Raw genomic sequence first — 21,235 nt, forward strand, 5'->3', positions numbered from 1 at the left:
GGGGTTTTTAGTTGTTTCTACTCAGTTTTTTACATCACAAAATTGACAATCAATACCACTCAAACTACAACACCAAGATTCAAAAAACACAAAAACGCCAAATGGTTGTTAATACTTGTTTCATTCTAAACCAAAATGAAATTTGGTACATGACCACGACAATTAAAGCCCATGCACACTTTGCAACTATTATAAATTTTAGAACTGAAATACCAACATATGATCTTTTCAATAAGTTTTAAATAATTATATATGATTATATATATATATATATATATACGAAAGCATACTTCTCCCCCTCCCAGAATGGAGACTTCACATGTCGTTTCAATAAGAGTGGGAATTTTCATCCATCCATCCATCCATTCGTCCGTCCATCCATCCGTCCGTCCGTCCGTCCATCCATCCGTCCGTCCGTCCGTCCATCCGTCCGTCTGTCCATCCATCCATCCGTCCGTCTGTCCATCCATCCGTCCGTCCGTCCGTCCACCCGTCCATCCATCCGTGAAGAAACATAAGGGTGCCCCATCTGAGGTGAGTTGAGTTTGACTGGGCAGGACTCCTAGAAGATCAGTTCTATCAAACCATATTCCACTCATACATTACATCACTTTTCTTCAAACAATAACAATGATAATAATTTTTATTTGAGGTGGAGTCTCTCGTTTTCATTCAAATTATTAATGTCACAATGCTATCATGAAATGAAATTGGGTTTTTGCATCAAAGCAAGCAATGCCAATGCCTCAAGTATTTTGTGTTCCAAAGTGGTATCCAAAAGTATATTGTGTGTGTGTATATACTTTTATATGTATATACATACACATATTGATCAAAATAAAGCATGTGCCAACATATCCATGAAAAATTTTAATTGTTTATATATATAGTTCTAATAAATTTCTAATGTATTGAATACATTCAATAAAACATTCTTGATTTACCTCGAGGAATAAGTACATAGAGATATTTTAGTAAACTTAGTGAAATGAAACACATATTTTCATATACCAAAAACAATAAAGCCCAGTAGATTTTTTTATCCAGACATAAAAATACATAAATAAATAGAGTACCACGATTACTATACAAAAAAACTCGACATTTAAAGCTTACTATATTGGTAATGTTTGTTTTCCTATAGTATATATATATATATATATATATATACATATATCAATCATATTGTTTATCAAAGGCTGCATCTGGTGATGCACATGGTTTTGAAAAGTAAAAGCCAATACCACTTGACTATAATAAACATCATTTCATAAATATTCATGTACCTAACTTCTATTTGAATATTACAATATCCACAAATTCTGCACAAAACATTGTTTAGTTATGCAAGTTTTAATTTTTTTTTAAAATTTATTTTAAAATAAATGTGGCTGAAGATTCTATAATCAATATTTGTTTCACTTTCTCATGTTCTTTAAGCATCCTTAAATTGCACCAAAAGTAATTTGAAAAGACATGGTTGCCTTTTTTTACACATGGTTTCATCCATCCATCCATCCATCCATCTTCCTGTTCTTCCTCTTCCCACTCAGATTTTATTCACATGCAGTCATGAATGGATGCTGTGGAGATTCTGCTCCGCTTACTATAGTGTCAGATGAGATCATCCCTTTTAAGAAAATGATTTCGTGGATGCAGATTCCTCTTAATACTGCAGTTTTTGATTTAAAAAACATTAAGAAGCTAAGTTATTTTTTAAAAATGGGGGGGGGGAGAGAACAATAATGCCATTTAAAAAGTCCACGTTGTTGTTGATGTCGTTGCTCTGTAGAGAGAGAGAGAGAGAGAGAGAGAGGCCCCCAAATCTAAGTGAAAGGGGGCAGCTGACTCCTCCTCTTCCTCTGCAGGCTCTGTTGACTGAAGCCTCTCCCTCTGGGTCTCCCAAGTGTGGCTATAGAAGCTTTGCCATTTAACTTTTAACTTTTGTTGTTGCCCTCTTGTACTTTTTTACTTTTTATGGAAAGTATGTTGTCATTGTTCACTCGTAACAGATGATGATCCTTGTTGTCAAGAAGAGAGAGTGGGTCATGCCTTCCCTTGAAGAAGCAATTCATATTTGAGTTGATCCAGTCAGCGCCTACGTGGACACAAAACAATGCTGAGCTGGCTTGACAATAAGGGAAGCAACACCATGGAAGTTCGATTCCAAAAGTTTTATTGTGTACCAACCAGGAGATAAAAAGAAAAAGTAAGAAGAAGGAGAAGAAGAAGAAGAAGAAGAAGAAGAAGGAGAGGGGAAATAATGATAAAATTAACTCTTTAAGCACTTACTTAGCGTACAATGTAGGAACCAGGAAAGTGGGGGGGGGGTAATAAAGGAGTAATAAGGTGCTAGGGCGTAGTAGGGTAAAATCTAAGGAAGAATCACCCCCAGATTTCTCCACATCTGGGTGATGTGAGACAGACTCACACACACTCACACACACACAAAACCAGAAAACGAAGAAAAAGATAGAGAAAGAGAAAGAGGACAGAACAAGGGGGGGGGAGTGGGGACTACTCCTCCCAGGGGCACAGGTATGGATGTATAATGGGTGGTTCGTTCATCCACCATGGCGTACCAGTGGTACCCACCCAGCAGCAGTACAACTACTACAAAGCAGTAGTAGAAAGAGCTCTAGAAGGGGATGGATGATGATGATGATGACGCTGGGGTGTGTGTGTGTGATGGATGGCCTTGAGGTTGAACTTCAGTCTGGGTCCAGCTACGACACCCATTGATATAAAAGTTCCATCACGGAATTAACGACGTGGATGGATGGCTGATTTTTTCATACGTGAACGGAGTATTGAATGAATGGATGTTGTTTGAGAGGATGGATGATGTTTTGAATGAACCCTCAATCTCACAAAACCACACTCACCCACATAGAGGAGAGTGCTCAACTGTTGCCTGTGCTCTCCCCCCCCCCTCTCTCTCTCTCGTGTTCAAGAAAAATAATTAGTTGTGTGTATAATTAATGTGAAAAAGAGAGCATAGAATGCAATGAAAGATGAGAAATAACAGTGAAAGAGTGGATGATAACATCGAATGTAGATTGCAAACACGACAGGCTTGGATTACATTATTATTTTTCTTCTTGTAATGTTCATTAGTGTGTAATAGGTATGTAGAACCTTAGTGTGTAACTACAAACATGCACACCAAGAGAATCAACAGAAGTGATATCCTGATTGGGAGATATCTAATAGTAGTGTTAGTGATAGAGTTTAAAGAGAAAAAAAGAAGAAGTAAACTTTTGGTCAAATGTGAATGTAATTATTGAACACTGCATAAGTTCCGAATGCACAATTCCAATTCTGAATTGCATGCAAACTGCCTGTGTTTTACCAGACCGCCCACCTGCCCAGGCTGGAGAAGGGCAGTGGAAAAATAATCTGACACGTGGAAGTCAAAGTCCGATGTTGCTGCTGTCAACTACTGCCAAGTGGAACTGTGCAGACGTGGCCAGTTCAAATATAAAATGTCAACCACACAGTCCACAGAAATAAATAAATTAACAGTGGGAAGAATTGGGGCTGTACTGCTATAGCAGAAAGTGAAGAGAGAGAGGGGGGGGAGGGGGAGAGAGGGTTCAGGGGATTAGGGTTTTGAGATTAGGGCTTTGAAGGGTGGGGCTTCCTCGTAAGAGGGGCAGCCAATTAGGGTGGATTATTAGGGCAGAAGGGGGAGGAGGGGTACGTTTAAGACAGAGAGACAGGAGGGGGGGGGAGAGGAGTTAGATGTTGAAAATCAGAATCAGATTTTGGCAACAGGGGGGGAGTACACAAGACAGGGCAGGGACAGGGGGGCAGGGGACGGGCAGGGAAGGGCAGGGCAGGAGGGGCAGGCAGGCAGGGCAGCTGATCATAATGTGTGGGGTGATGGGGCAGAATGGGCTATCATCACCCACCTCCCTCATCAGGGACTCTTTCTATCTTTTCTTTCTCTCCTTTTCCCTGTCTGTCCTATTTTCACCCCATTCCCAAATCCTAAATTCGTTTTCCTCCCCCCCCCCATTCCACGTCATCATATATATATATATATATATATATATGACAAAATAGTGGGGGATTTTCTACTCTACTTCTATTGACTAAAATGAAATGAAAAATAAATAAACAAATCCATAACTTAATTGAGGAAATTGGAATGTTGGAAGAGTTTGTTTTACGATCATAGTTATTAGCATCAATGGTGGTGGTAGTGGTGGTGGTGAGTTTTTGATGAGATGCTTAGATAGTGGCAAGTTTTTTGGGGCAGAGATGTTTTTAAAGAAGGAGAAGAAGGAAGTAAATGTGGAGGACATGTCACTTAAACCTGTTAGCAAGTCAATTACCATGAAGAACACTTCTAATTAATGACAATAAAGTGTTGTGTGCTAGTTGACGAATGATTATTTTCTTTGTTTTTACTATAGCGGTTTCGAAAATTAATTCAAAATACAAGTATTCTAAATATTGTTAATGAACTATGAGATTTTTTGCTCCAAAAACTATGAAATTTTACCTTATCCTCTGTTTTAAATATGGTCTGGTTCTTTAGAATTTAAAGTTCGAAGTTTGTACAAGTGACTTATATATATATAGATATATATATATATGTACACACACACTCATACATACGTCTATTTCAAATCTTAGCATTCAATTTCAGATTAAAATACCACTTCTTTTCATATCTGTGAATTAGTTACTCTAATTTGCAATTGTACAGCACATATTTATATGAATAGAAATAAATAAATAATGTGTTTATAGGTATGTATATATGTATACTCTTTTGTCCTTACACTTTGATATTTTCATGTTACTTTTCCAGTTAAGATCCCCTAATTCTTGTGTTGGTTCCCTTATTTCTTTTACCTCGAAATAAATAAATAAATAAAATTCTTATACTCATATTAACATAATCTTAGCCACACTAACACAGTTTAGTTAACTTATTACTTTTTCTAAATTCAATTATAGCTATTTAGTATGTATATATATTTACAAATAAATAAATAAATAAATACATGTCTAGATGAAATAAAAACACAACTACAAAACTATATGAATATGTTGTGTTCATGTCACCGCTTCAAATTCACATTCTTCAGAAAAATAAACGCTAAATCAATGAAGAAGAAGATTATTTCAAAGGAACCCACATCATCCAAAGGTGCAACCCTAAAACGAAGACGAAGAAGGAGAAAAAGAAGCAGATAATTAAGGGGAAGGTTCTAGATGTTGGGACTCAAGCCCTAAAATCTACTCTTGTACTGTTGTGTTGGTGATGGGATTGGGAGCTTGAGGAAAACATGCAATGCAGGAGGGCTCTGATTGGCTGAACCCCTGTCAGCCACGTAGACTCTTCTCCTTGCCATATGGCAGCTGGGTTTTGGTGACAGCAAGGTGCCCTGTAGATCGTCTCGCAGTTGTCCATCAATAGGAAAGCTTGCTTTAGTATCACTCTTTCAAAACTATTTACACACAACACAAAAAAAAATAAAAATAAAAAAACTTTACTATCATTCAAACATCAAAATTTCTTATATCAAAAATAAGAATCATTTTTTTTTCCCTTTAATTTAACTATTTTTTGGGCAGGGGCTGGGGACACTGGGCAGGGGGCAGGATGCCCTGAAAATTCCTCTGACAGTGGAACTGATGCCTAAGAGATCTGATTAGCTCCTAGTGGGGAAAGACACCCACTCCGGACAAATAGAAACAGACGAACAGATTCGGGAGCAAGACATCCAACATGCATTCATCCATCCTTTGGAAAACCAATCACCCATGTATTGAAAAGCAATGCAAAGGAAAAGACTTGGAAAGAAAACAAGAAAGGAAAAATAGAAACACAGAGACCAGAAATAGATAGAATGAGGGTGACTGATCATGACCAGCGTCACATTCGGCAGTAGTAGTCAAGTGTAGACTTCAGTTATCTTTTTGCAGTTTTTTAATATTTTAATATTTTAATATTTTGTTTTGTTATTGTGTCAGGATAGATTCTCCATCTGCTGGAGTCCCACCAGTTGAAATCTCCATCAGTCTCACAAGAGCTTTTCTTATCAGTGGGCCTGTTTTCCTTCAGCTTCTATTATTTTACTGCCCTTGGATAATAGAATCCACACCACCAATTCACCCAGTGTCTTCAGCATGAGTTTGCAATTCGAGTTGCTGAGTTGTATACCATTTCATCACATTTAGACTTCGCTGTGTAGACCCTGGCTTTTACACGACTCAAAAACCGTGAACTTCTACTTTCAGTCAAATAGTCCAAAAGAGGAATGTTTGATCAAGTTCATACCCTGTTGTTAGATTGCGTAGCGTCTGAAACCTGTGAGGCGGGTCAGTCTAATATTGGAACTTGGAAGAAGTGGGTAATCAGTAAAACTCGAACTTGTTTCATGGACAGAAGAGAACTTGGAAAGAAGAAGGATTCAGTTTTGGTTTGAAGGAGATGAGGTTTTTCGCGCTGTGAACTTATGACTCTGAAAAGTTTAGCATGTTCCGCGTGTAGCGCTGACACATTCGGGCCTGGAATGGAGATGAAAGAAGTGGCAAAGAATGCAGACGACCCTTGGAACGCAGCAAATTCTGAATAAAGAATTGAGTCAAGAAGCTCAGTTGCGTGCCATCGTTTCAGAGATCAATCATGTCCAACAACAGTTGTTCATAAGGAATTGTGTAGAACGTGGGAACTTTTACTGCGCGGATAATGATCTTTTATCAATACGCCTGCATTTCACATGTGAATCATTGTCCCAACGGGTTAAATGTAATGCAACTGAGCTTAAATTTAGTCCCACTTGAGAATAAGAGATTATGCAAATGCTGCTCAGAATAATCAAGATTTTCTACTCATTGTAATAAGTTCTACGCGAGCCGAACTCGTATTCAAGGCTAGTTACTATGCAATCGAGCTAAAACAGCGAGTTGCTTGGCATGGTCTTCCACACATACTCACACACGCCTTCACCTGTAAGGATTGAGAAACACGATGTTCGTTAATCGAGTACTACTATACTCATTTTCTGCGGCTCAGAGCCATGAAACATTGCGTCAGATACCATGTTATCCAAGAAAGGAAAGAGAATTGGGTTAGTAGACGTGCCACAACATAGCTGCAGCTGGTATTCTGGGGGCAATCGCAAGGCCAAGACTCAATGCAACTCCAAGCGCTACGTGAAGCCGCACGCAATAGTATTTGGCCATGAAGATCACGGTTTTGTTCTGTTCCAAAACATGTGAATGATAAGGTCTACAGCATGGCATTTGAAAAGAATTAAAGAAAACCAGTAAACATTCAAACCATTGATTACTTAAGCGCAACGCTCGAAAAATCTTCGGTTGTATGTTCATGATTTACAACGACAATGGAGCAGAAGGTGTCGTGCATCATACAGCGTGATTCTTGCCAATAAACTGCAACACTAATCTCCCAATTGGCACCGTCAATAACGAGAGAGCCTGCATTCGAAGTATGCACGGATTTAGTGGATTTGGTGAGCTTCAAAAATAGAGATTATTTTAGTCATGAAGCGGTAATTCGTAAATCAGCTGATCATCATTTAAATGGAAGTGAATATTCAGGATATATATATATATATATATATAAATAAAAGTTTCTGAGCATGTTAGCATTCATAAAGCAAAGAATGGGAACTAAAGTCCATGAAAGCTTTCTAGGAATATCTCAGTTCTGTGAAAAGTTAATAATCCTAACGACAGCAGAATCAGTGTATTTGAGAAAATTCGTAAATTGAACGAAATACAAGACTAATGTAACTTACAAAACAGGTTACGGGCAAAGCCTTGAGTGCGGTGAGCAAGGTGATAATGGTGTAGAGTGAAACCACCGCCGCCTGCACCACTTTTGACCCTTTCTCTGTGCCAAGCCTTACCTGAAGAAGTCCATCGCCGACAGTTAAATCAAGTGTCTCCGACTCAGACAATTCTTCAAGATACAGTGGTAATCCAAAGCCAGAAACTCCTAATCACGAAAGTGTAGAGTGAGAATAAGAGAGGTACCAACGGAGACATTTTTCCCACAGAGAGGTCCCCGTCAATCTGTTGAAGGAAAATAACAAATATGTTAAAATTCCATGTGTTCAGGAGGGATGAAAAAATACATTCATCAAGTCGCAAATTAGTACTCAGATGTAAGTTGTATTTTTTGTCTAACTTCAAGAGGATAATGAGGTGGAAAAACAGGCTAGTGCTTTACATGTGGATAACAGAATATTCGCTACGAATTGCTATGGCAATATACCACTTTGGCTACTATCCATTCACAGTAAAGATAACCAAACACAAATGAATTCTGTCCCCTACTCTGGAGCAACCAGAAGGGATTGTCGGAGAATATTCAAGTCGTCAAAGATTCATAGGCTGGAGTATGGATTTCCACACCTGATGAAAGTGGCTGCAGAAGAGAATGAGTGCAGTTGTGATCCCCACAAGCACCGCGGCTCCCAACACGGTCGGCGTCACAGCCAAAGCCCCTAGTTTACTGTCTCGAGTCAGACCTTAGATCAGACGACTTGGATACAATTTATTAGAAGACCAAATTTATGTCACACCTTGAGAGAACATTGACTTCTTAGCTACCGAAAAGAATCGTTTAGCTTGCAATGCTGAAGTCATTTATATTGACAATATTGGCAATTTAAATCATGACTTTTGAGTGGGCCCATGTTGAATGATTTGATATCCATGTATCATGGTGATTGCCCTTTCGGTAGCGGCGATACATTGCGAGCCATATGAGTTCAGTGGAGGAGTACGTCCAGCATACCTGGCATGACACAGATAAAAACCAGTTGTGGCGAGTGGGCCAAATGCCACGAAGCAGAGTGGTTCGCCGAGGCCTTTGTAGCTCAGCCGAAATGGAGGACACTGCAAGAGATACTCATGTCGGAGATGCTAAGAATCCACAGAAAGACCACTAAATTGGACTTAAAAATGCGGCGGACCAAACACTAGAACCAGTCACATGGTATGTCACGAAATTCAACTGTTCCTTGCTGTTCGACCATTTAGTGTAAACTGTAATCATTTACCATCCCGTTTACTTATTCTTCGTATTCAACGCTACGGCTATCAAGTGTACCACCCACATTCCAAAAACAACGGATATGAGCTTGGAAGGAAGCGGACCTGATAAACATAACCGCAAAGAATAGCAGCAGAAAAGAGAGCAACGACTCGCATGTCTCCAATTTGTTGCGCAGCTTTTACGATCCCCATAGCCCCCAAAACAAGACATGCATATGCAGCACTGAGTACCCCTCTCTGGCTGCATGATCAATCAGCCACATGTGAGCACAGACATAGGAGAGACGATGACGATGTTGCACGAACCACAGCTGCTGAAAAAATGATACAATGTTGCTGGGAGTTTCAGAACAAAACCATAGTCTGCGTTTCCTTTGAAACTGTAGCTTGCAGAAACAGCTGAGAAACTAAAATAAAATAATTTTACCTTCCAGTGATGTTCACGACGGATTCCTTCTTGCCCTTATCCACACCTGTCTCCGCATCGTAGGCATCATTGCTGCAGAAACATCATGGGAAAAAACTCAGATCCCTAAACAATCAGATCCTTTAGCGGTGTCGGCTCTGCGTCCATTAGAAAAGACTAGAAAATACCTAGAGAGAATACATTACTTTAAACGATGCACTTCAGGTGATTAGAAAAGACTAGAAAATACCTAGAGAGAATACATTACTTTAAACGATGCACTTCAGGTGATGTGTAATTAGAGCTCATAAACCTGAGGTTTAGCCATGTTATGACAAGAAAAGAAGATCCCAGAAGCAGCCAGTAACGGCCCATGCTGATTACACCCGACTGCAAATAAGCAGCTGCAGCTCCCACCTTCAAAGATAACCAGAGCTAAATTAGAAGAACGGAAGCTGGAAAATCGAGAAAACCTAAGAAGCTCTCTGTTTGCTCCTATGTCTCCTCATTGCAGAATTCTAGGTTTATACAAACATGCTCTAGGAAAAACCCTGCGAAGTTTTAGAAGAATTTGCTAACCGTGAGAGGGATAAATGCAACCGAATACAGAGGAAGCTTGATAGCTCTCCAAATCAAAATGGCCTGGCTAAGCTCTTCCTCCTGAGCCTCTTTCGGTGTCACCATATCCAGCTCTGCCGATGCCACACCCTCCAGCTCCACCTCCGAGCTCGAGGCTCTTGGTTGCGGGATCAGCACTCGTGCCTCTCTTATCCATTTCCCCACCTGAACTCACAAACTACTGCAAAATTAATGCAGCAACTTAAGTTTCAACCCACATAGCTCAATGACCAAAACCTACACTACCTCCATCACCATAGTTCCCTGCCATGAGATGAAATATAGATGGAGGCAAACCTGCCACCCAACATACATTGCAACGCTCGCTTGAGGTGGATGCCAATGGTCGCCGAGAAAAGTCACCAACTCGGAGACTCGAGCGCACTCCAATGCGCTTTCCCTTTCCCAAGAGAAGCCCCCCAGAATTACCACAACTCCGAATAGTCCCATTACAATCATATGACTTCCTTTGGAGATGAGAGCAGCTAGGCTTCACCAGAAGCGAGCACTGCATCCCGCAGGCTGTCTCCATAGCTCCTCTCACTTACAGCTTCCAACTTTGTCACATGCCACTCAAATTCATTGCACAAGGGTGACTCCCCTCAAGGAGTGCCGAAACACAATTCGTTAGGGCATGCGGGCAACGAGAATTCACAAACACTGCAAGAATTAGTCTCTACAGGGTGATGTGGGGCTCAAGCAAAACCTCCGAAGCCCTTTCTAGTGCTGGAGACGCCGAGGCTGAAGGAGCCCTGCGAGTGGACAACACATCCTACGACCGCCAACCATTGGTGGAGATCGGATAGCGGTCCAAATTACTGTTCACAAGTCACAAAACTTTCTAAACCGGGTATGACGACCCGTTACAGTCATTCGTCACTCGATGTTTCAGAATGACGTCTGACTTTCAGCGAATGAAGAAGATCCTCCAATAATCCACTCACAATTGCGGTATGAATCGAAAGAAACTGGGTAATCACTACTGCTGCGTGCACGATTCTACAACTCTGTGACCATTCCTGCGTTTGCTAAAAGAGGCCTCCACGACAAGTCAACTTGCCAAATGCTTCTTTCCATGAGTGTCACCAAATTTAGAGTCCTTCCCCTGCACCATCCTTGACATCGAGATTTGCGATTCAATCTATTTCTCCAAAAAAACTATTAATAGAACACATCAGCTTCGACCATGTCCAAGCATTTCTAGGTGTTCAATATCTGTGCAAGAGAGTGATCATAGAATGGTTATAAATAAAACAGACTCTGTGCCATAGACAACGAGCTCATCTTCGAGCGCTCCGACCATAGCTCAGTTGGTAGAGCGGAGGACTGTAGTGGCGACAGTAATCCTTAGGTCACTGGTTCGAATCCGGTTGGTCGGACTAGATTCTGCCCAGGCACTCGCTGCAGTTTCGTTTTGTAGGTACACAGTAGAATTGGCATTTCCGGTTTGAAAGACGAAGTTCAGCAAGCATTCCGAAGGTGTACAAGCAGAGCTCAGACGCGTATTTGTGGATTCGGGTTTAAGGAAAACTGCAAGAGGCTGAAGATAAGTGGAAAATGCTCTTAATTCAAGTTTGTTGTGATTTCCTATTCGCAACACGAAACATCCCTTTTTCAGTAATACTTCTATGTGGTATGCATCTTCACGGGGGTCTACAACATGACATTCAGAAACTTCGCTGTGCAGCTACCAGCTTGCAAATTCTTTTGTGGGTAGGCCAAGCCTTCGTCTGGCACTCCTTGGAGCAGTAAGGCTGTCCGCATTGCTTGCATCTCATGCTCGCGTCTTTCCTGCACTCCTCGCACTTAGATACCTTAGGAGCGCTCTTCATCTCGTAGTCGGCCATTAGGTCCATCCCTCGGGTTCCGTAAGCATTCATGAAGTCGCCGAAGTCGCCTTCCTTGCTCCTCTCTGCCTCGGGGACGGGCGTCGGAGGCTTAAATCCATATTTCTCAAGCATGTCGCTGAACGCACCCATCGTCCTGGGTTGTTCCTCCTTCGGCAATTTTTCTTGGTCAGCCACCATAATGTCCCACCGTTTGTCATTCTCTTCTTGCTCCTTTCGAACGGCCTCAGAGAGGTTGCGTCCCGAGATCTGCTCATACATTTCTAGGTTTTTCTTGAGGATTGGATCTTTCTCTGCCATCACCCGCAATCTATCGAATTCCTTGCCGCTAATCTCGCGAAAGCTGTCAAACCCCTCCATCGTCTCACTCGCTGAATCCCAGCCTCACGTACGGCAAAGTCCAAACTTACTCCACAATGCAACAGTCGCCTCTCCACAAACTGCGAAGTAAACCTGCGAACAACTGCACGATTAGCACCCCTAGCCTCTCTCTCCGCCCCCGAGACACCCTCAACTGGCTATACCGCAGCCCTCGCAAAGCCAAATCGTAAGACAAGTAATGCAACAAAAGCGTCTCCTCGTGAATCGATTCTCTCCAGATCTTTACAACGCTCCACTGCAAACGCTAAAATCATTACAAGAATACGAGCAGGGATCAATCATTCCCAAGAGCGCAGACATGAACTTCACCCTACAATCCTTGCGTGTAGTGTACACTCTACTAAACAGAGCTCACATATTGTAAATACCCATTGCCTCGGCATTCACAAGAACGTTAGAATAATACAAACATGGAGTGATTAGTGCAGTCAAAGGTGTACACTGGCTCATCACCTCCGGCAACCCTAATCCCCAATTCCTTCAAGTCTTTGTGGATGGTGGAGAAGAAAGAAACTTTGGTTGCAACAAAACAACGAATTAGGTTCCGCAAGCAAGGGTTCCGGACACATGTAACCAACACTCAAGCAGTCTCCCATAAATTGGGCAACAGAGTCGGAGAATACGTGAAAGGTTAACAAAGAATGGAAATGAGAATGTCAACTTAAAACAGTCGAAAAATACAACTTGTCGGGAGATAGGATGAAGATAAGGCATAATTTTATTGAGATTATTAATAAAAGGCATCAAAGGTGGGCTTGAAGGTCATAGGCGCTACTTAAAGCTGCCCCCTAAAACTGTCTCATCTTTCTATATGTACTAACAATATTTTTATAACGAATAAGATTAAAAAAAACTGTTAAAAAAGAATTATTTGTACTTTCGTGGCCACACCACGCTTGACTTCGTCACAGACAATTAGCTAATAATAAAGTATACCTCTTTCTTTCGCGCATTCATTCACAGTCTCCCTCTCATGGCAATTCCAATCCACCTTGAGAGAGAAACAATGGCGCAGGGCTGTTAGAAACTAATTTTCAGCTGATACTATGCTGTTGTAGCACTGGAGTATTGTGTAGCGATGCTTATCGCGGAACGACAAAGGATTTCAGAAATGCGTCCTTCTTTGCCATGGGCACTAGAACATTGTTCATAAAAGATGATTCACTGTAGTACACTTGCTTTCGGTTCCATTACGGAACTCGACAAAATCACGTTGTGAATTTGAAGTCATCCAGCACTTCTCCTGGGCGGTGTGCGGTTCAGTTGCAAACCTTGCATCTGACTGGCCACCAATGCTTGCATCTGCAAGTTTTGCACAACATCAAATTTGAGATTCACCACAATTGTTCAAGCACCAGCCCCACATGATTTTCTGGCACCGAACCACAATTGCTGGAAACAATGTCGCTCAGCTGTGACGTTTTCTCAAACGTCCTTGCGCTGAACTCATTCACTCTTGCAAAACGAATGTGGAGTCCTTAACATAGTCTCCACGGATAACGCCAACTCAAGAACAGAACCATTGCCACTACCCCAAGAGGCAAAGTTACCCTGCGCACCCTCACCTCCGCACAACCCAACGTGAGGACATCAAAATTTTAACCCCAAGAAGGACACCGAATACTGTGGAATTGGTTCAGAACGCGAAGCTCGCCACTCTCATCTCGCTTTCCAGCTTGACCTCAGAGACAACTGTTGAACGCGAGGTCAACCTCGCACTTTCTCATCACTTGGAAACCGCATTCATGAGTGAAGTTGAGCGGAAGAAGTGGATTGATCCAGCATGTGGACATGATCTATCGTCTTCTCTCCACCTTTCGCTCGAGTTCGGATGAAGCAGTTTTTGTAGCTTTTAAGCATGCCTCTCCCCCGATCACCCCCACCTTCAGCACAGCAACTGCCAGAGCGTGACAAGCCTCCTCGACTTCCGAGCAAGTCAATCGTTCACACCGTTCTCAGCAATGGCTTCCGTTGTTGCCGCCTCCAGCGTTGTGGCCCCAGCCACCTTTGTGGCTGCGTCGTCGTCGGTGTCGAACTCGAAGTCGAACTCTGTGAAGGCATTCTCTGGCCTGAAGAGCGCCACGTTGTTCACCAGCAAGGCCGAGACCCTGAGCTCTGTCCAGAACGGCAGCCGTGTGCAATGCATGCAAGTGTGGAACCCCATCGGGCAGACCAAGTTCGAGACCTTCTCGTACTTGCCCCCACTGTCGGATGACGCCATCGCCAAGCAAGTGGAGTACATGATCCAGCAGAAGCTCATCCCCTGCCTCGAGTTCGACGTGGTAAGATTTCGGTTTCGAAATTGTGGGTTCCAGAACTTAGACGAGAAGCCACTGTCTCAATTCGTGTCAATTTTGATGAATGATGTGGTGAGAGGAACTCGGATATTGAGAGCAATGTTGTCGATGTGCGTGATCCGTGAGCAATTCTGGCAGTTGGGTATGTCCTGATGAGGAAGTGGACTTGTGTGAGAGCAGAACTCGAACGGAGTGTCTCGGGCCAACAACTCATCCCCAGGATACTACGATGGTCGGTACTGGACCATGTGGAAGCTGCCCATGTTCGGGTGCCAGGACTCCGCGCAGGTGTTGAGGGAGATCGAAGAGTGCAAGAAGACCTTCCCCGGCTGCTTCGTGCGCGTGCTCGGCTTCGACAACGTAAAGCAAGTCCAGATCTGCGGGTTCCTTGTCGCCAGGCCCAACTAAGTGATTGATTGATTGATTGGTTCAGTGTCCCAGCATCGCTCAGGACCAGCGCAGTTGCTGACCTAAATGTGGGTAGCAGCCCTTGTACCATAGACAGTCTATAATGGAACTTCTATTCGTTTGGATTTTGAAAGTCGCATCTCCTCCTGTCTCGTTCTTTTCCCGTTTTTCCGGATTTCGGTATTGCCCCCTGTGATATGCATTGGTAAAATAATGAACGGTGGTGCATTTTACTGGAGAAATAGACCGCGAAAGATTTGTTTATTGACACCTATTGTCGGATCTTTGAGGTTCCTAACTTCCTGCTTACCCGTGATCGACGTAGCATTCAACTTTAGATATTGTCGCAACGGTACTATGGTTCAAGGTAAGTTACACCGTTGGAAGCCCCAAATGCGAATCTATGTGATTGCACCAAAGCGGTTGCAGTTATAGCTGATTTTAGTCAGCGAGCATACCATCATTTTAACTTACGTACCCAGTTGGACGACCTCGAGCAGCGTTGGAATTCAAGCTCTGCACCCGGATTATTCTGCTCAATGATAAGTAGCGTAAGCAAAAATCCAGATCTGTTTGGTGGTCAATGATTGCAGTGCAGATTGGCAAAAGTGACTTATAGACGTCGACTCATCCATATTTCTTCATCATTGAGTCACTTGAATAGGCACTGCGAAGACTTCATTTGCTCTGTTCTCCATGGACTGTCAGCCTATGGGGATTGTTTCCGCTCGATCTTTGCAAACACAGGATTAGAACCAATCGAACGAAACATGCAGCCTCCAGCAAGTCGAACAACTCCTCTTCACAGAAACTCATGATAACAATAGTATTATCTAAGAGAACTTGTATCCAGCACTGACGTGGCAGAACTAATGGGTTCTTTCCTTATTCGGTATGTACGAGTGACTCGAGATTGGTGATAGTCTCGAGAGGTTCAGACTTCGTCGGCGCATCTTCAGAAACACTGAGATCCGTAATAGTTGTTGCTCTGTTTTAATGAGACTTGTCAGGCGTCTGACATTGGTGCTCAAAGCAGCCTCCTCGAATGCGGTTCTGTTGCGAGATTGAATCCGTGGGAGCGTCGCTTCTCAATCTAAAATGTCTATGTTTGTGATGTCTTCTATTAAAATGTCTATGTTTGTGATGTCTTCCACAGCATTAAATAAAAATGATAATAATTTTACAGAATGCCATGGTCATTAATTTGTATTTGTGTATTTGATTTCACAATAAAATATTGAAATTTAATAATATTTGAATATAAGTTAAGAAATCATCTATTAGTTGAAAATATTGTAGTCAACACAAGCATACATTTTTGCTAAATGTTTTAAGCAGATTATTTATTTTATTTTTATTTTTTATTATTATCTATGTTATATATAATATTCTACAAAAAAATCTAGTTTTAGTTGTAACAAGAATAAAAAATATTCATAATTATGTTCACAAAATGTACTGCTCACAATTTTTTTATCGTTGTTTTCTTAAAAGCAAAAAAATATGTTTCAGTCACTTTTCATATCCTTTTTTACTACATGATATGAGATACCAGATATGTATTTCTTAATCATTCCTTAGCACATGAGAAAAATACTATTTATATCCTGTTGCAAAATATGTGCATCATTTTGTATCACAGTAGAAGATGCTAATTGGCTGATGTATTTCTAGTACTGTGGCAAATTTGTTGGAAGTAAATAACACAAGAAGAGATTATTTATACACAAACAATCAGGTATTTATTTTATTTTTTAAGCAATCAGACATGATAGATAGCACCATTTTCCGCATCCTAGAGTTTATTATTAAAATAGTTGACTAGTCTCAGTTCCAATTACTGGTGCAAACATCCTCTGCTCATTAAGATGAAGAAATTTTCTCTTTTCTCTCTTTTTGCTCATACCTGTAAATAGCTGGATTTAAAATTTTTGGCAGCCAAAACAAACAAAACAAGACAATAACAGAAATTTGATTTCAACACATTCTGACGCAAACGTCTTGTTATTCAAAAAATCAGCTCGCGACCAGTTTCTCCATGCAATTCCATTGGACTGTCTATGGTACAAGGGCTGCTACCCACATTTAGGTCAGCAACTGCGCTAGTCCTGAGCGATGCTGGGACACTGAACCAATCAATCAATCAATCACTTAGTTGGGCCTGGCGACAAGGAACCCGCAGATCTGGACTTGCTTTACGTTGTCGAAGCCGAGCACGCGCACGAAGCAGCCGGGGAAGGTCTTCTTGCACTCTTCGATCTCCCTCAACACCTGCGCGGAGTCCTGGCACCCGAACATGGGCAGCTTCCACATGGTCCAGTACCGACCATCGTAGTATCCTGGGGATGAGTTGTTGGCCCGAGACACTCCGTTCGAGTTCTGCTCTCACACAAGTCCACTTCCTCATCAGGACATACCCAACTGCCAGAATTGCTCACGGATCACGCACATCGACAACATTGCTCTCAATATCCGAGTTCCTCTCACCACATCATTCATCAAAATTGACACGAATTGAGACAGTGGCTTCTCGTCTAAGTTCTGGAACCCACAATTTCGAAACCGAAATCTTACCACGTCGAACTCGAGGCAGGGGATGAGCTTCTGCTGGATCATGTACTCCACTTGCTTGGCGATGGCGTCATCCGACAGTGGGGGCAAGTACGAGAAGGTCTCGAACTTGGTCTGCCCGATGGGGTTCCACACTTGCATGCATTGCACACGGCTGCCGTTCTGGACAGAGCTCAGGGTCTCGGCCTTGCTGGTGAACAACGTGGCGCTCTTCAGGCCAGAGAATGCCTTCACAGAGTTCGACTTCGAGTTCGACACCGACGACGACGCAGCCACAAAGGTGGCTGGGGCCACAACGCTGGAGGCGGCAACAACGGAAGCCATTGCTGAGAACGGTGTGAACGATTGACTTGCTCGGAAGTCGAGGAGGCTTGTCACGCTCTGGCAGTTGCTGTGCTGAAGGTGGGGGTGATCGGGGGAGAGGCATGCTTAAAAGCTACAAAAACTGCTTCATCCGAACTCGAGCGAAAGGTGGAGAGAAGACGATAGATCATGTCCACATGCTGGATCAATCCACTTCTTCCGCTCAACTTCACTCATGAATGCGGTTTCCAAGTGATGAGAAAGTGCGAGGTTGACCTCGCGTTCAACAGTTGTCTCTGAGGTCAAGCTGGAAAGCGAGATGAGAGTGGCGAGCTTCGCGTTCTGAACCAATTCCACAGTATTCGGTGTCCTTCTTGGGGTTAAAATTTTGATGTCCTCACGTTGGGTTGTGCGGAGGTGAGGGTGCGCAGGGTAACTTTGCCTCTTGGGGTAGTGGCAATGGTTCTGTTCTTGAGTTGGCGTTATCCGTGGAGACTATGTTAAGGACTCCACATTCGTTTTGCAAGAGTGAATGAGTTCAGCGCAAGGACGTTTGAGAAAACGTCACAGCTGAGCGACATTGTTTCCAGCAATTGTGGTTCGGTGCCAGAAAATCATGTGGGGCTGGTGCTTGAACAATTGTGGTGAATCTCAAATTTGATGTTGTGCAAAACTTGCAGATGCAAGCATTGGTGGCCAGTCAGATGCAAGGTTTGCAACTGAACCGCACACCGCCCAGGAGAAGTGCTGGATGACTTCAAATTCACAACGTGATTTTGTCGAGTTCCGTAATGGAACCGAAAGCAAGTGTACTACAGTGAATCATCTTTTATGAACAATGTTCTAGTGCCCATGGCAAAGAAGGACGCATTTCTGAAATCCTTTGTCGTTCCGCGATAAGCATCGCTACACAATACTCCAGTGCTACAACAGCATAGTATCAGCTGAAAATTAGTTTCTAACAGCCCTGCGCCATTGTTTCTCTCTCAAGGTGGATTGGAATTGCAGTAAAAATTCATGTGCAATCTCGGTCTTTTGCATATGATGTTGAGATTCACATCATATTGATAGTTGAAAAGGAAACTACTTTCTAAATACAGGGTACTTCTCCGAAATGCAAGACGAAAGATGTTACGCTGCATTTTCTGTAAAGTCGGTACCTCAATAAATTAAAGCATTCCTGGACTGTATTGCAAACTGCAAGAACAGCCTTAGGCATTGCACCTAGGAGATACTGAAACTTGAAACAGACATTTCCTTTTTATTTCAATAAATGAAGTGCAGTTGAGCACGGGCCTGCTAGGTACTTCTACAAGTCAACCATAGTGGCACCAATCCAAGTCATGGTCCATCGTCACCATCGCCGATTAAGTTGCAGATTTCACTGCACTCGATAAGGCTGCCAAACCACCCAGACCCTCAGAAAGCGTGAGATGATCGTGTGGGAGGGCATGCAATGAACTACCATTGCATTCTCACAATAGGTGCGCCAATAATTTAACTTGAGGAAAATTACAAAGGTCAGCGAGCCCTTCTGTTGAATCGACTAATTAGTCCAAAATCCTTCCGACCTTTTGGAGGCTATGATACACAAAATAGATAACTGGAAACATCTGAATCAATGAGACAAAAATAGCACAGCGATGCGACTGGTTTCAAAACTGACAAGAAGTTTACGTACCAGTACTGTCGGCTTCGAAAGCCTTCCTTGAACACCACTAGTGGCCTGCAGAACACTCAATCATAAAAAGTAAATGTCTGCGAGTTTCCAGTTTCAACTCTTCTTAATTCTTTATGAATGCACACAGGTCCGTCTTCCAAAGTACTCATTCATGATCTAAATTAAGCCGATGAATGTACACTACACGAAAAAATCGAGTCAAAAAGAGGATGACCTTCGAACGTTAAGAGGACCCTCGCCTGGTGCCCCAGCTCCTCCTCTAATACATGTAGATACACATTTCCTCGTACACGATTCCGCCTTAGCCGACTTCGGTTTCTGAATTCTTTGCCCCTTGTCTCCTCCTGCATCACTCTTCCAATTAGTCTCACATACATGGGGGAACTCATGTAGAATATTAAGAAAACTTATGCGTATCTGTGAACTCCATACAAAATTATCATTAGTGGCTGTCAATAAAATAGCTGGATTTCGAATAAGGGCTGCACTTCATTCTTACAAAGCTTCAAGAGAACCATGGACTCACTCGGGAGAGCTCACGGAATCTGAAGTTTTCGAAGATTAAATTCACAGTAAGTGCGAAGGGGAAGTTCTCTTACCAGAAAGGGTTTGTGGGACATCTTCAAAAGTGTCTCGGGAGGACGGAGCCCCTTGAATGCCGATCGTCATTGTCAATGCCACAACCAAAGATAGCACACTTTGCAATACGCTTCTATGGTAGTCATGGAAGGGGGGAGGTTTCTGGTCTGGTTGAACAGAAGAATGTTCGGGTCCTGAAGAACTGACTATGATTTTGCTTTGGAGTTCAGGACCGCTGTGGAGACTCTCAATGGTTGATTGTAGGGTTTTGGGTGTAGCAGAAGTAGAAAGTCTAGGCAAGGCGCAATTGCAGCTCAACCTTCGGCAGGAAAGCTGTTGCGAAGAAGACCTGGAATGCCTTGAGGAGGGAATTGCGCAGTGGAAAACTAGGGTGACACGACCTAATGACCAAGTAAGAGACGACATTGACAATGTGTCTGAAAAGGATAGATGCACAAATACACATACGTAGACTTCTTTCTCACAAATCAGGGTAGACTCACTTCAATGCATCAACCGGGGTTCAGCGGAATTCAAACTGTACTACATTGGCAAAACCTGGAAACATGAAGGAAGAAGGTCAGGCCTATTGAATCCACCACAGAACTTGGTGTCGGATAACCCAATTAACTTCAAACTTGAAAGTTCTGTACTATCTCCACATCACTCCACTCAATGCGTAAATCCCTTTCAATGCGGCCCTCACAAACTAGGATTAGACACATGCTGCTTCGGACTCAACCAAGCTGGTGTTGGTCGACCTTCCGAGGCAGGCAAATAAGCTCAAAGGAAAACCACCATCGGGTCTCCCTACAGCACAAACTATCACACAGAATCGAAGTTCGTATCTACAATTCAACAAAAAAACGTGCAGAGTTGAATGAGAAGAATTTTAATACCATGCTCAGCCATGAATGTTGAGACTGCTTCAAGGTTGAGACTGAACGTTGATTCGAAATTCAGAATCATCTGTTTTCCTTGCAGCTGCTGAAGAACCGATAAGCTTCGAGCGGGGAGATACTCTGCTAACTGCGGTTCGCCACGTGGAAGGATGACTTCAACGAAATGGAGCTTTTTTCTTGCACTCTTTCCTCGT

At 42.6% G+C, this 21,235-nt stretch overlaps 5 protein-coding genes and 1 non-coding gene across 7 annotated transcripts; 2 read left to right on the plus strand and 4 right to left on the minus strand.

Annotated features, from left to right (window-relative positions):
• Positions 1 to 6,674: 6,674 nt before the first annotated feature.
• Positions 6,675 to 10,750, minus strand: LOC112292862 (2-carboxy-1,4-naphthoquinone phytyltransferase, chloroplastic). Of its 2 annotated transcripts, none has more exons than XM_024541769.3 (12): positions 10,386 to 10,750; positions 10,034 to 10,237; positions 9,768 to 9,871; positions 9,476 to 9,547; positions 9,151 to 9,289; positions 8,789 to 8,889; positions 8,404 to 8,503; positions 8,023 to 8,061; positions 7,785 to 7,895; positions 7,396 to 7,461; positions 7,106 to 7,224; positions 6,675 to 6,970 (listed from the first exon to the last, which is right to left on the minus strand). In XM_024541769.3, exons 1-12 carry the CDS (start codon positions 10,602 to 10,604, stop codon positions 6,967 to 6,969), a joined length of 1,278 nt encoding a protein of 425 aa, XP_024397537.1. In that variant the 5' UTR covers positions 10,605 to 10,750; the 3' UTR covers positions 6,675 to 6,966. The 2 variants fall into 2 exon arrangements, with proteins under 2 accessions (XP_024397537.1, XP_090112707.1); XM_090256581.1 differs by having other exon boundaries at positions 10,370 to 10,750.
• A 617-nt stretch (positions 10,751 to 11,367) lies between these two features.
• Positions 11,368 to 11,451, plus strand: TRNAY-GUA (transfer RNA tyrosine (anticodon GUA)). Its single transcript is given in 2 exon segments — positions 11,368 to 11,404; positions 11,416 to 11,451. It is a non-coding gene; the product is annotated as a tRNA-Tyr (tRNA).
• A 168-nt stretch (positions 11,452 to 11,619) lies between these two features.
• Positions 11,620 to 14,048, minus strand: LOC112292868 (uncharacterized). The gene is made up of 2 exons (XM_024541780.3): positions 12,754 to 14,048; positions 11,620 to 12,372 (listed from the first exon to the last, which is right to left on the minus strand). Exon 2 carries the CDS (start codon positions 12,277 to 12,279, stop codon positions 11,740 to 11,742), a length of 540 nt encoding a protein of 179 aa, XP_024397548.1. The 5' UTR covers positions 12,280 to 12,372; positions 12,754 to 14,048; the 3' UTR covers positions 11,620 to 11,739.
• A 145-nt stretch (positions 14,049 to 14,193) lies between these two features.
• LOC112292865 (ribulose bisphosphate carboxylase small subunit, chloroplastic) lies at positions 14,194 to 15,138 on the plus strand. Its single transcript, XM_024541778.3, has 2 exons — positions 14,194 to 14,582; positions 14,778 to 15,138. Exons 1-2 carry the CDS (start codon positions 14,262 to 14,264, stop codon positions 15,003 to 15,005), a joined length of 549 nt encoding a protein of 182 aa, XP_024397546.1. The 5' UTR covers positions 14,194 to 14,261; the 3' UTR covers positions 15,006 to 15,138.
• Positions 15,139 to 16,975: 1,837 nt separating this feature from the next.
• On the minus strand, positions 16,976 to 17,968 carry LOC112292867 (ribulose bisphosphate carboxylase small subunit, chloroplastic). The gene is made up of 2 exons (XM_024541779.3): positions 17,580 to 17,968; positions 16,976 to 17,384 (listed from the first exon to the last, which is right to left on the minus strand). The coding sequence occupies exons 1-2, from the start codon at positions 17,898 to 17,900 to the stop codon at positions 17,157 to 17,159; spliced, it is 549 nt and encodes a 182-aa protein (XP_024397547.1). The 5' UTR covers positions 17,901 to 17,968; the 3' UTR covers positions 16,976 to 17,156.
• Positions 17,969 to 19,111: 1,143 nt separating this feature from the next.
• Positions 19,112 to 21,168, minus strand: LOC112292864 (uncharacterized). Its single transcript, XM_024541776.3, has 5 exons — positions 21,039 to 21,168; positions 20,160 to 20,697; positions 19,775 to 19,904; positions 19,561 to 19,605; positions 19,112 to 19,278 (listed from the first exon to the last, which is right to left on the minus strand). Exons 2-5 carry the CDS (start codon positions 20,563 to 20,565, stop codon positions 19,221 to 19,223), a joined length of 639 nt encoding a protein of 212 aa, XP_024397544.1. The 5' UTR covers positions 20,566 to 20,697; positions 21,039 to 21,168; the 3' UTR covers positions 19,112 to 19,220.
• Positions 21,169 to 21,235: the final 67 nt, after the last annotated feature.

Source organism: Physcomitrium patens, chromosome 15 (assembly GCF_059467195.1).
Source record: "Physcomitrium patens ecotype Gransden chromosome 15, ASM5946719v1, whole genome shotgun sequence".
Taxonomy (NCBI): Eukaryota; Viridiplantae; Streptophyta; class Bryopsida; order Funariales; family Funariaceae; genus Physcomitrium; species Physcomitrium patens.